Raw genomic sequence first — 13,556 nt, 5'->3', positions numbered from 1 at the left:
CCGTCAACTTTGTGCCAGTTAAGGGTACCCCTAGATACTTCCAAATTCCTCTTCTTTCTGTCATTTGCAAAGCTATGCAGATCATATATATGTCATAGCCATCTTGGCATGGAGTGATCACTGAAAGTAATGTGTAACTTAGCGACCTTTGTTAGCTGCCCCAACATATTAATTACAATAAGCATCCATAATGGCTCTAATACATTGTTGCTGTTGTCGTCACCAAAATGTCATCTGCATATAGCATACGAGAGATGGTTGGACCTCCTTGCTTGCTCTGGCTTATATGCTCTCATCAGTCGTAGTTGGATAGCCAGCTTTGGGAACTTGGACAAGATCTCCGAGCATAATATGAAAAGATCTCAGTCCTTTGGATGAAAGAAACCCCAATCTATTGGTGAGCCACTCACCAGTAATGCATCGTGAAAATTTGTTCTACATATCCGCATCCAATTAATAAACTTAACATGAAACCCAAAATGCTTTGTCTGAAGGAGCCATAACTTGCAGCACTTCTTCAATCTCCTCCATTGACACTGCTTGAGTAATTCATTTTGTTGCTCAGCCGGATAGATGGATGATGTAGGAAATTTTAACGTTTCTACATCATTTTGGTGATACCAATGTTGCTTAAATTGTTCCAATCAGCTATTCCTTATACTTTCTTCATCTGTAACCTGTGAACCCCATGAATCAAGAATATGAGATATCCTATTATGTCTCTTCCTCAAAATTGTTAATCAATAAGAGAAAGGAGTGTTTGTGCCACCTTCCTTGAGCCTTCACAAGAAAGCTACATCTTCTCAAACCAAAAAAGGGTTCGCCCTCTTCTAGTTTTATCGATTATAGTGAGAAGCAAAGACAATATGGCTTGAAGCAAACTTGATGAGATGTTATAGTTTGGATTTTGAAAAAAGGATCTAACTAATTATCTGAAACCAGAGCCCGATCTAGCCTCTCTTATACCCGGCAGCTCCCAACCTGCTGAAAGAATAGTCTGTCTCATGAACAAATGGAACTCTCAGGTCTCATGATCAACTTGGAATATTTTACCCATTTTTTTATCTGCTGAACACAAAATGCAGTTAAAGTAAGTCCCTATCAACAAATAAGGTAATTCTAATATCCTTACCTAGAGTACCTAATCCCATAAATACTTGTATATACCTCCCCCCAGGAGCCAAGTAGGCCTCAAGACTGGAGTAATAATTCCAAAAGCAACTTACCGATTAGCATGCGTAAAATCCACCTTCCTCAAATTCCTCTCCCATGTCACTACTATCCCACATGATAAACCTTTGGATGGGATCATATACACCCCCAAAGTAGGCCCCATCATCCTATTAACTCAGCCAAGAGACTCCTTAGATAGTCTACTCTCAAGAAAACAACGTGTATGTCGGGACAATATTGCCTCATCATAGTCATCATTGTATAATTTATAAACAGGGGCTTTGCAACATCCTTCAGTTCCATACAAAAATTTTCTTCTTTTTCTCGTCTTTCATGGAACCACTCCCCGATTACTCTACTTTAGCTGAAGAAGATAAACTAATTTCCATTGGTTGTGCCACAAACTCCTTTGCGTCAGTTGTCAATGGAGCAAACCTAGATCCCATCTCCATTAAATTCACTTGCTCAGATGATCTTGGTTTTGTTGGTGATGTTCTCTTTGACTGCTGCTTCTATCGCATCCAATCTCCTGAATCTAAGCCTCCTTATCATAATGGATTTGGAGATTTTCCAGCGTTTCTTGCAAAATGAGTATCACTAGCACCGTAAAAGCCCTCCATAGTTCATAGACTGGTTTCAAACTTTGGTCCCCCTGTAGCTCAACACATCCACATGCCCCATCTCCATTCAACCACAAGTATAACAGATTTCTGGCAAGTCTTCATAGATGAATTATTGCCAGATAATCTCATCATTAACCCTCACCTTAGTACACGGGCAGATGGTCTAAGAGGTATCAATCAAAATACAAGCCCTGGTATAACCCATTGTAGAGGAGGCATCAGACCACTCATCCAAGAACAACGGTCTTCCAGCCACAACCACGATCTTCAATTTTTTCTCCCTCTCCCATAGTTCCAAAGGCAGATCTAGAAGCCTGACCCACACCCTTGCCTATCGGATTGTATCATGTCCAGGCTTGAAACGAGGCCTCCAACTCTCCAAAGCCATGAGCTAGCCGGTTAGGGACCATGGCCCTTTGTCTTCTAGAAATTTTTGTGTACTTCTAAAAGAAATATTAAATTGTACCGAATAAAGTGCACTATAGTTCAATACCTGCAACCATCCTCCCTTAGAAAGTTTAGGGTGCAAACTTTGGTTATATTCTACCCCAAATGCTTGAGCCATTCAAGCCAAGTAGGTGCTACTCATTTTTTCAAGAAAGATATTCTTAGTGCTCGTTTCATTGTTCTCAAGAAATATATTCTTAGATATGCCATTCGATTTGTCAATTACATCCAACTCAAATGGATTCCAACCCGATCCGGCCTTAATGGGTTGGATTAGTCAACGTGTTGATCGAATTTTGATCCGATCCGATTCGAATCTGATAAATTTATATTTCAAATCGGATTAAATTCGGATAGTGGCTGTCCCGACTTATTATCCACTCCGAATCCGATCCGATCTTTTATATATATATATATATATATATATATATATATTATTTTTTTATCTTATCCTATTAATTATATCTTATTTTCGAAAATATCTATTCCCTTATATACTATTTTAGAATCACAGAAATCTAACCTTATATTTTTTTGATAAACCACCACCGCTTTACTTCTCACTTTTTACTTATTTTTAAATCAGTGGACCTTCACTCTTGTCTCGCTCTTCACATTTTGCTCATTTTTTAAGTGGTGGACCATCATTGTTGTCTTGCTGCAGGACCGCTTTACAGGTTCGTTTGCTTCAATTCCCATTTCTTTTCATTTCCTTTTAACTTTTATGTCAGCTACTCTGTTTCTATCGTGTTGGAAGCATCTAGCTAGCAAGTATTAAAATTAAAATTTTCTATTACTCTCTCCTTTTAGACAATGAACGTGAGTCATGTTACTAATTAACATTATCTAGTGGTGAATGATAAAAGGAATAATCTAACAGATAAGACGTTAAGAATTAGTTTGATTTTGGTTTGACTTTGGTGAGTTCAAAGAGTAAATTATTAACAGATGCAAATGGGTTTTAAATAATCAATAATCTCTTTAATACATAATGCCTATTTCTTTGATACTTATATCACGATCTATAATATCACAATATACAGATGGTAAATACGTGATTTTTGTTCTATTTTTTTTTTTTGTCAGTATTCTTACTTTCTATATCTATTTTGAATATATTGTCTAAAATTTTAAAAATGTCCGCAAGAGAAGATCATGTTACGCAACCTTCATCGATTATAGAAACTCCAGAATCTTCAAGTGCAAATGTGGTGTTGAATGCACAATCAGACCAAACCAATCTAAATGAAGACAACACAGACATTGATTGTGATAATTTGGAGAAACTTAAGAGTCTTGTGGTAGCACTTTGAAAAGAAAAAGGTTAATGGAGTTGATAAGGTAGAATACAAATATTATAATGCGTTACTTAGCGCCAATTCAAGAAATAGAACAAATCATCTGCGTATGCATTTTGGTAGATGTAAAAGGAGAAAAATAGCAGATATAAGGCAAAAGTTTTTGAAAAAAGATATTACTAAGGAAGGAAAATAGAATTTGAGTACTGGAGCATTTGATCAAACAACTACAAGAAGGGAATTGGTGCATATGATTATAATGCATGAGCATCCTCTAAACATGGTGCAACATAGAGGATTTAGGAGATTTATGCAAGCTGCTCAACCTTCATTTAAAGTCCCTTGCCGAAACACTGTCAAGTCTGATATTGAAAAAGTCCACAGGATGAAAAGATGATATTGATGCATATGTTAGAAAGTAATGAAGGCAGAATTGCTATTACCATTAATATGTGGACATCTAGCAACCAAAAGAGAGGATACATGGCTATCACTGTGCACTTTATTGATGGTTCTTGGGAGCTTCAAAACTGCATATTAAGATACTAACATTTTAGCTTATTATATAAATATAAGCACGTGGATTACATTTTATGATGTATTTTAGCTAATTTATAATTTTAACATGTGTAACATATGTAGTGTTATTATTTTGATATATTACAATAACATAAGCATTATTTTATTTTTGTTTAGATATGCTTATGTTCTTTGTCCACATATGGCAGAGGCTCTTACTGATGTTTTAATGGATTGTTTGATGGATTGGAATGTCGATAACTAGTTATCCACTATCACATTAGACAATTGCACCATTAATGATGCTATGATTGGGATTTTGAAGAATAGATTGAACTTGGTTCTTTGATATTGTCTGATACTTTCTTGCAAATAAGGTATTGTGTATATATTCTAAATTTGATTGTGAAACAAAGATTAAAGGTGATTCGTAAAGAAATTGATAGAGTTAGAGATAGTGTAACATATTGGACAGCATCGTCTAAAAGATTGAAAAAATTTGAGGAGTGTGTCAAACAATTGTGACTACCTTTTATTAGGAAATTGATTCTAGATTGTCCTACTAGGTGGAATTCCACTTTTATGATGCTTGAGATTGCTCTGATGTATAAAGATGTTTTTAGCTAGTTGAAACAATGGGATTCTCAGTATACTGCTTTGCCTAGTGAGAATGATTGGGAGTTTGCTAGGAAAGTTTATGAGAGACTAAAAATATTTTTTGAAGTAACTAAAATTTTCTCTGGCACAAAATATCCTACTGCTAATTTGAATTTTGCAAAGATCTGTGGGGTTAAATTAGCAATAAATCAATGGACTCTTTCTCCTATTGAAAAGATTGAAAACATAGCTCGTGATATGTTAGGTAAATTCAATCAATATTGGAATGATATCCATGTGTTGATGGGCATTGCTGCTGTTTTAGATCCTAGATATAAGATGTCATAGCTTGAATATTATTTTCTAATGATATATGGTAGTAACAATGATGAGAAAATGGACAAAATTCATGATCTGTGTTATGAGTTGGTTAATGAGTATCAAATGAAGGCCAATTCGGGTATAAATCAGCATGTGGATCAAACTTCAGTACAACCGGAGCTTCCTGAAAATGATGCATTGACAAAATATGATCAGTTTTTGAGGAGAAAAAAGCATGAGAGAAGTAATCTTCAGATGACCGAGTTAGATCATTATTTAGAGGAAGATGAGATACCTCGAGCTCCAAATTTTGATATTTTAATGTGGTGGAAACTAAATGGATCTAAATACCTAATATTACAAGCTATAGCTAGAGATTTATACACCATTCTAGTATCCACTGTTACGTCTGAATCTGCATTCAGCTATAGTAGAAGGTTGTTGAGCCCAAACCGAAGTAGAATGGTTTCAAAGCTTGTGGATGAAATCATGTATTCTCATAGTTGGCTGTGGAGCCTTGAAACTAGTACATGTGACTTTCAATTAAGTTTCTTTTCTTTTCTTTTCTTTTCTTTTCTTTTTTGAGAGAGTTTAAATCTCAGTGCCTAATTTATTATTTCTATTTTTTTGTAGGTAATGATGATGATGATTCTGATAACATTAATGATGATATAGTTTTTGAGGATTCAAGTATAATAACTTATTAAAAATAACTATTATTAATAAATATTTCAAATATTACTTAAAAGTCAATTGTTTAAGTTGATGATATGTGTATACTGGTGCATTAGTTGGTGGTGGTGCTCCTTGACTATTTCTTTGCTAGAGGTGGCTAAGTTTTCCTTGTAAGAAGTATTTTATTTTTTTGAAGAGAACCAGTGGATCATTATTAAGTAGCATGTTTTAGTTTATTTTTATTTGCAAGAAGTGTTAAAGAACATCTGGTTGTTTAACTTTGTTGAATGGATATAAATTATGATGATTTCCTGTGCTAATTTGATGTTTTATTACGGTAATAGATGTTAAAGTATAATGTTATTATATTAACTATGGTGGCTATGTTGTTAATTGAAGCTGTTTTGTTATTATTAAATTGATGTGCATCCAGATCAATTAAAGAATAAAAAAATAAACTTCCAAACTGAAGCTTTAATGTTTTTATATGGCCTTATACCCCTTGTGGCCTAATGAAGGACTAAAGACTGGTTGTATGAAATGTGAGTCTTATGATTTTTAGACTTGGTTAAGACCTCAAGGGCTAAAGAGTGATAGTAGGCTATTGTTCAATGCTTCTATTTTCATCTAAAAAATCTCATTTAGGTGGGATGGATATCTGATTAATTAATCTAATACCCAATCGGATAGGGTATGGATAAAAAAAATATTGATCCGTCGGATCACAGATCGGATTCAGATCAAAATGCTGAAATATCGGGTCAGGTTCGGGTCAACCCAAACCGAACCCGACCCGACCCATTGCAAAGCCTATGTGCCATCATTCTAATAGGCTTAAGGGCCCACATTCCACACAAGGCTCTGTAACCCTTAATGGGCCAACAAGATACTACTACAAGCATCCATCCAGAGGCCCAAGATCCAATCACACAGAACCAACATGTACCATCCATGGCCCTGAATTTAAGGACCCTTCTTCTCCCAATCAGCCGCCTGATCAAGATGAAAATAATCGGGGCATTTTGGTAAATAACATTTTCCCCTTTTGCCTTACGACGGCCCTGTGGGGAGTGAAGAATAATAGCTGAGAGCGAGCTCACCACCGCGCGAGCAACCCAAGTAGCATTTCGGCCTCCTTAGGTATCAATGTTTTTTCTTCCATTTATTTATTTATTATTTCCTTTGAATTTTTCTGATTTTGTCCCTAATTCGTTCGCGTCTATTATCTGATTTCATTAGAGGAACAAGTAACTTGTTTTTGAATTAAATTTAGGGCTTCGGTTTTTGTTTTCTAGATCTGTTTCTACCTATTTGATTTCGCTTTTTCTTTAATTTCGATTGGAAATAGTGTTACGGATCGCTTGCATGCTTGGCCTATTGTTAAACAATCCGTTAAAAATCGAATCTTGATGTCAAGTAGTAGCGGAATCGTGATCTCAGAATTCTAGGGTTTTCATTTGCCCTTGAATGATACTTTTTATTGAAATTATCCGTATTAGTATGCAAATTGATTGGATATAGTTATTGGTGGTTCATATTTCGTTAGATCTTTCAATCGGTTATCTTAATTTTAGGATTTATTTATCTATTTAATTGCTAGAAGAACAAGAATGGATCAATCAGAGCTTAAATACATGGAGGACGAGGATTCGCCGGTGATGAAGACGATCAAGGGAGCGACGACGGGTTTAGCTGCTGGTGCACTTTGGGGTACGGTCGTTGCTACATGGCATGACGTGCCTCGTGTAGAGAGGCACGTAGCGCTCCCTGGGTTAATTAGAACGTTGAAGATGTGTGGGAACTACGGGCTTACTTTTGCTGCCATTGGAGGGCTCTACATTGGTGTGGAGCAGTTGGTGCAGAAGCAAAGGATGAAGAGGGATTTTATTAATGGTGCAGTCGGTGCTTTTGTTGCTGGAGCATCTGTTTATGGGCTTAAAGGTATTATAGTTGTAGCCTATTAATTTTATTGCAATATGAAATTTAAACTTGCGTTTCTTATAGAGGAATAGCACTTTAATTGTCAGAAAGTGGTTATTGAGAAGGGACTTATGCCAATAAGGGTATGTGACTTCATATACTTTGATAGTCAACTGAGTTCATTATCGTGACTTTGATCTAAAAATAGTTTACAATCCTATCATTTTTATATTTGCACAGTAGGAGTTGGCTGGGAAGCATTCATATATAGTTGATAATTTCTTATGTTCTTTTACTTACATGTTTGTGCATGTGAACCAATTACTATGAGCAATTTGGATCCTAAATCAAGGTATTAGAGTTGTGAAAATGCGAAGCTAATCCATCATGACATGTATGTTATCTTACCAGGAAAATTTTCATTTTTTTATCCACTTTGGCGATGCTTTGGTGATCCTTCATCTCTGCATTGAATCACCATGTTCACCTTGTTTACTCGTTAGTTATGTTTCCCTATAAAATGAATGTCACTCTCTCCAAGTATTTTGGAAAATGAATGCCACTTTTCATATTCCTAGCTTCTCAAGTTTCATTACGCTGACAGGTTTTTAGTGTTGATCATTTGATTCAAACTTATGATGCTGGATTTTGCAAGGAGGTACAGATTTTCAACCCTCAACCAAGAAAAATATTAGATAGGCAATTACAAGATGTAGCCAGTTGTAAGAGAGGTTATATAATATGTTAAAAATATGCTTTCAAATTTCTTATAAATATATGTTTGTTTCTCTTGTTTTCATATATTCTTCCTTAAGTGTTCATAAATTTCTAGGAAATTAGACATCACATAAATTAGAAACAACTTTTTAACAATGGCTTTTAATAAGGTTTGCCATACCATCCTCTACCGATTGTATTGTACTGTACCAATAAGGTACTAGAACAGTGTTGAGGTTTGGTTTGTATATGAGCTGAACCAGTTCATAACGGTTTGGACTGAGTGAAGCCATCCCATACCATTTTATTGGATACTGTGGCTGGGAGCAATAAAAAACGTTGGGAGCTTGTCTTGGTACAAGGTGCATATTGTACCACATCGACCATGTTATACCAAACCAGTAATGTACCAGTGCATTTCTCGGTACTGGTTTTTGGACGTTGGTTTTGAGGACCAAACTTGTGAAATGAAAGTGACATCAAATTCCTTTTTACCTCTTCTATCCAAGTTGTATGTTTCCCCTTTTCTGTCTTTTTACAAACCTTTGACTTGAAATGTTGGTATTTGGTGCATTTTCATCATTGCCATCTTTTGCCTATGGTACATATGACCAAAATAATATCAAAAATGACTTCATTATCTTCTACTTGTAAATCTCAAATATTTTATCATACTTATATTTAATGCTAGGCTTCCTACTGTAACCAAAAATCCGTTGTGCCTGTCTTGTCTGAGGCATAGACACACAGATCCATATTGCAACAACCCATTTCAATGTACCTTAGTTCTTTATGATATCCTGGTGTTATTACATACCAATTTATAGGAGGATAACTACTCCATTTACTTAAACTTTATCCTTGCTGAAACATCTTCATCCATATTCCAAACGTTTTTACTGATATAACCAACATAGCAAGATATGGCCTTTTTTCTATTAAAAAAAGCTTACTGTATCTTCTTAAGTATGTGTGCATTCTTTCCTCATGTGTATATCCCGCAATGAATAGCGTTTCTTGCTTTTGATGAACTAGTTTTAAATTTCCTCTCGTCTTTCTGTTCATCATCACCTACAAATAAGGTAAGGTAAGAAATCTTTTATTGAGAATCAACAACCTATGCATGTATGACAAGTAACAAAGTGTCGGCTTAGCACTGAACTTGGATATATTCCTATTGTTGCTGAGAACCATCAAACCTTTTCAGAAGGTGGAGTTGTTTCTTTTCTAGTTATAGTTCCATTATAGGCACTTTGGTGATTATAATGTAATAATTTGGTCACTGAACTTTCTGTATCAATTGCTTAAGTATGCCCAGTGTTAAGTTTCTTAAATTCCTGTTCTCACTGTTAGTATTGTTTTAATCACTTGTTACCAATAGCTTTGCTGGAGGATCTATAAGATTGGCTCCACATTGATTTGTCAATGCTGAGATTATTCTTGGTATCAGAGTGCTTCATCTTCATTCATATAACTCACACTTCAAAATCTTACTCTGAAGTAGATCAACTTTACTTCTCTCATCCTTATGCTTGTCCCATCTTGTCATAAATCTTGGCTGCTTCTGTTGTTTAACCTTAAACTTGAGGACTTCTCCCTTCAGTCGGGGGGAAAAAGAGGACTTCAAGTCTTTGAGAAACTTAGTAGCTATGAAGCTTACCATGTTACTCTGTTTCATTGTCAATGAACCCAGCTATATTAAGTTATTCTTGTGTCTTTATGGCCTGTTCCAAATAATACTAGGCTTCTTCTGCATCTAGTGAAAATACAAGTAGTTTGGTTTTGGACTAGCTTGCACCTCATTTAAGGTGCAGCATGGTGGATGAGATTTGAGCTAGACTATCCTACAGTCTCCGATTTGTTTTTCTAGTGCTTGTAGGGCACTCTGTTAGTCCACTTCATCCTGAATGTCTAATGATTGTGCATCATTCACGTGACCCATTATTGCAACTTGTACTTCTTCCATGTTTTCCATTTAGTATGTGTTGGTGGCTGCTTCCATGGAGTAATAGGTATGCTAATTAATGTCAGGCCTCAACTTGTTAATTGATGATAGTCATGCATGATTCTACGTAACTTAGCTAGTTAGTGCATAATTGTATATTTACCTATGCTACTCAGTCTTGAATCATGAACTTCTATCTTATCAACAAGTTTGTTTAAAATAATATCCAATGTACTCGTCCCTATCAAACAGCTTAATGTAAACTTTAAAATGTAGTAATTGTTTACTTAAAAGGATGCAAGATTCATATTCTTTAATCTTTATGTAAATTTGTTCTTTCTCATGAATGACACAGGGTTTATGATTAATTGTCAACCTCTCTAAACTGTTTTGAATGTTGCTAGTTTTTGTAAGTTTCATAACAAATTTGATTCACAAAGCATTAATTTGTTATCACATAAAAAAGCTTGAATTGTTTTAAAATACTTTGCATTACACTGTGGCTTGTAATTACCACAAGCTTTTAATTTAACACTCTTCAGATTAGGTGCACTGACGTTTGCTGTTCTTTGTATTAAGAACCATAATCAAGAAACAACAGTGTGTATCCTATTTGCTTAGTGTTATCAAGTCTGTCATTATTTGTTCCTATCAATGACTAGATCTAGAGTATATCTAACCCATTCAAACCTTCCTAGAAGTGCTTGCATCTTTCCTGCTGATGAAATCTTTCCATCTAACTGGACCTATTTTCTTGTTAAAATAGGTTTTAAAATAAATTATTGTCAGTGAGGTGCCATTTGGCATAATTTTCATTTTTCTATTTCCAAAAATTAAAAAAAGACATTCTGTTTCTATTTAAAATATCAACATGTTTGGTGTGGTCAATTATTTTTTAAAAACAAACATGCTAATGGTGGTGGAAATGGTGATAGTTGCAACGGAGGTAGTGGAGATGTTGGCGGCAGGTCTACTAGCGGTATAGTAGAGTTGCCATTGATGGTGGCGGTAGTGCGGTGGAGGCAATGGTAGTGGCAGCGGCGGTGATGGTAGGAGTAGCGAGGTAGCAATGACGAGGTGGAGGTGATGATGATGGTGATGGAGGCAGTGATGGCGGTGGCATTGGCAGCGATGGTTGTGGAGGCGCTAACTACAGAGGTGGTGACAATGGCAATGGTGATATCTCGACGATGGTGATGACGGTGACAATGGTAGTCCAGGCGGCGTAGCGGCAGTTAAGACTGCGTTGATGGTGGTAGTAAAAAATATACTTTTTTTTTTATTTTTGAAAATATTGAAACTAAGAATTTCTTCTTTACCAAAAAAAAAAGTAAGATTTCTTACTTTCATTTTTTTCTAGCAATAATTAAAGTGATTTGAAAATAGGAAATAAAAATGACGGTATCAAACATGTTTTTGTCTCTGTTTTTGTGATTTTACTTTTAAAAATAGAAAAGAAGAAATAAAAGTGTTGCTGAACAAGCCCTAAAACATAAATCGTTATCTGAGTACAGACGTGACAAATTGTCTCCTTTAGATGGTCGGATTGTGGACTGAGTTTTCAGTGGCTTATGGATTTATATAATACTTTTTCATTCTAGCTTTCAAGTGAAATTTCATACATGAAGAGTAATGACAGCTATCTGGTATTTGATTATAGTTGCACAAGCAGTTGGAAAGAGGAGTGAATGTTTATATCCAACAGCGAGTAAATGGTGCCTTGAGAATACAAGAATGAGACCCCATGGAGCATTTCCATAATGTAGCATTATATCTGATGGGTGATTTGACTGGTAATAGTATGTATGATTTCGGCTGGGGGAGTAGAAAGGAACATGGATCAGTTAAACTTTTATTTACAGGCTTGGAAGCGGTAGTTGTATGGCATTTGAGACTTCACAAGCATCTTGGAATGCTTAGAAATTAGAACTTGCATGATTCTGTAATGCAAGGATCTTATTCTCAAATAGGACTGCCATTATTCTTTAAAGGTTTGGAATAGTTTTGTAGGTTTTGCATTTGAAAGAACTTGCCACTCTTATCCTTTGGCTCGGATCTGTTTCTGAAATGGAACTGCTTTAAACAGGAATTGAATTCTCTGTCTGTTTTCCGTTATTCTTTTTGAGTACAAATGAGTTAATTTCTACATTTGCAAGGTTTTTTTTCTTTAATGATGCATTGAATTTATCTTATTACTGTTCATGGTTCTCCCATTTCATGATTTTTTTTCCCATCTAATGAGACGAATAAGCTTCTATTGCCTTCATTATTTTCTATCTTTTTTAATTTGGTCAATCTACAGGGAGGAGCATTCAAACAGCTATCTCTGCAGGTTCTTGTCTGGCTTTCACTTCGGCTGTGCTGGACATTGGGGGTCGGACAACAAGAATGGATACTGGTAAAGAATACTACCCTTACACCACTGAGAAAAGGCCTTCTGTCGGGACTTAATTTCTTCCAAAATGAGCTCTGACTCTTTTAACGACCTCGGCTATGATGGGTCTTCAGCATTCTCCTTTGATATGTTTCATGAGATGAGCATCTGAAGACTTGCAGTGCTCATATTTGTTGTTGGCAATCTATTTACTGTTTTCAGAAACCATGATGAGACAAAATATGGAAATAAATCTTGGTTTTCTTTTGGTTTGTTATGATGATGAAAGCGTGTAAATCAATTCAGTTTGTTATTCCAGTGATGGTTGCAGGAGAGCGTAGGCTCTGCCTGGTCATATTTGGTGATCAGCATCGTTTGGTTACCTAAAACTAATCTAAGCAATGAATAAGCTATTGGAATATGAACGCGTGATTTATGCGTATCATATCAGAAAGTTCATGTAACCAGCTTAAAGTTCAAAATAACAATTGGATCAGGTGAAAAGAGTTCTTGTGTTCGTTTGGAGTTCTGTTGCCCGCACTGCTTCTGCAAATCTTTCATTCAATGTGAGGTGCAAACCATATTCCAGTTCATCTATCAATTGGTGACCTGGTGTCGTGGTTTTCGTTGGAACTTTGATGTGGCCGCGTGGGGCATCATGTTTCATTGAAAACTGCAGAATTTAAGATTAAACCACTTGACTATTTTATGGGGTGAGCATATTTGGAACATGTAGATTGCGGGTCTGCTATTTGGAAATGATGAGATTGATGGCAGTACCTCCTCAAGAAGCCTCATGTTTCTGGCAGGAAGCCATGCTTGTAAGATTCAAATGCAATAAATCAAATATATTGGAGGGAAGTTATTCTCGATACTCCATGTCGTTATGTTACGCATTGGTGGATGTTCATGTCATAATGTTATCACAAATTGACTAACAAGAGGAG

At 35.7% G+C, this 13,556-nt stretch overlaps 1 protein-coding gene across 2 annotated transcripts; it reads left to right on the top strand.

The window, feature by feature from the left end:
- The first annotated feature begins 6,628 nt into the window (after positions 1-6,628).
- Positions 6,629-12,889, top strand: LOC105061264 (outer envelope pore protein 16-3, chloroplastic/mitochondrial). Of its 2 annotated transcripts, none has more exons than XM_010945266.4 (3): positions 6,629-6,793; positions 7,254-7,594; positions 12,538-12,889. In XM_010945266.4, the coding sequence occupies exons 2-3, from the start codon at positions 7,264-7,266 to the stop codon at positions 12,684-12,686; spliced, it is 480 nt and encodes a 159-aa protein (XP_010943568.1). In that variant the 5' UTR covers positions 6,629-6,793; positions 7,254-7,263; the 3' UTR covers positions 12,687-12,889. The 2 variants fall into 2 exon arrangements, with proteins under 2 accessions (XP_010943568.1, XP_010943569.1); XM_010945267.4 differs by having other exon boundaries at positions 6,630-6,793; positions 7,257-7,594.
- Positions 12,890-13,556: the final 667 nt, after the last annotated feature.

The sequence above is a fragment of the Elaeis guineensis genome, chromosome 1 (assembly GCF_000442705.2).
Source record: "Elaeis guineensis isolate ETL-2024a chromosome 1, EG11, whole genome shotgun sequence".
In the NCBI taxonomy this organism is placed as follows: Eukaryota; Viridiplantae; Streptophyta; class Magnoliopsida; order Arecales; family Arecaceae; genus Elaeis; species Elaeis guineensis.
Note: the sequence above shows the minus strand (reverse complement) of the source record. Positions and strands in the feature narration are given on the sequence as shown.

Excerpts from the sequence above, each read along its gene's own strand:
- LOC105061264 (XM_010945266.4), top strand. The coding sequence starts at position 7,264 with ATGGATCAATCAGAGCTTAAATACATGGAGGACGAGGATTCGCCGGTG. Across the intron at positions 7,595-12,537 it reads ATCTGTTTATGGGCTTAAAG|GGAGGAGCATTCAAACAGCT; the intron begins GTATTATAGTTG and ends GTCAATCTACAG.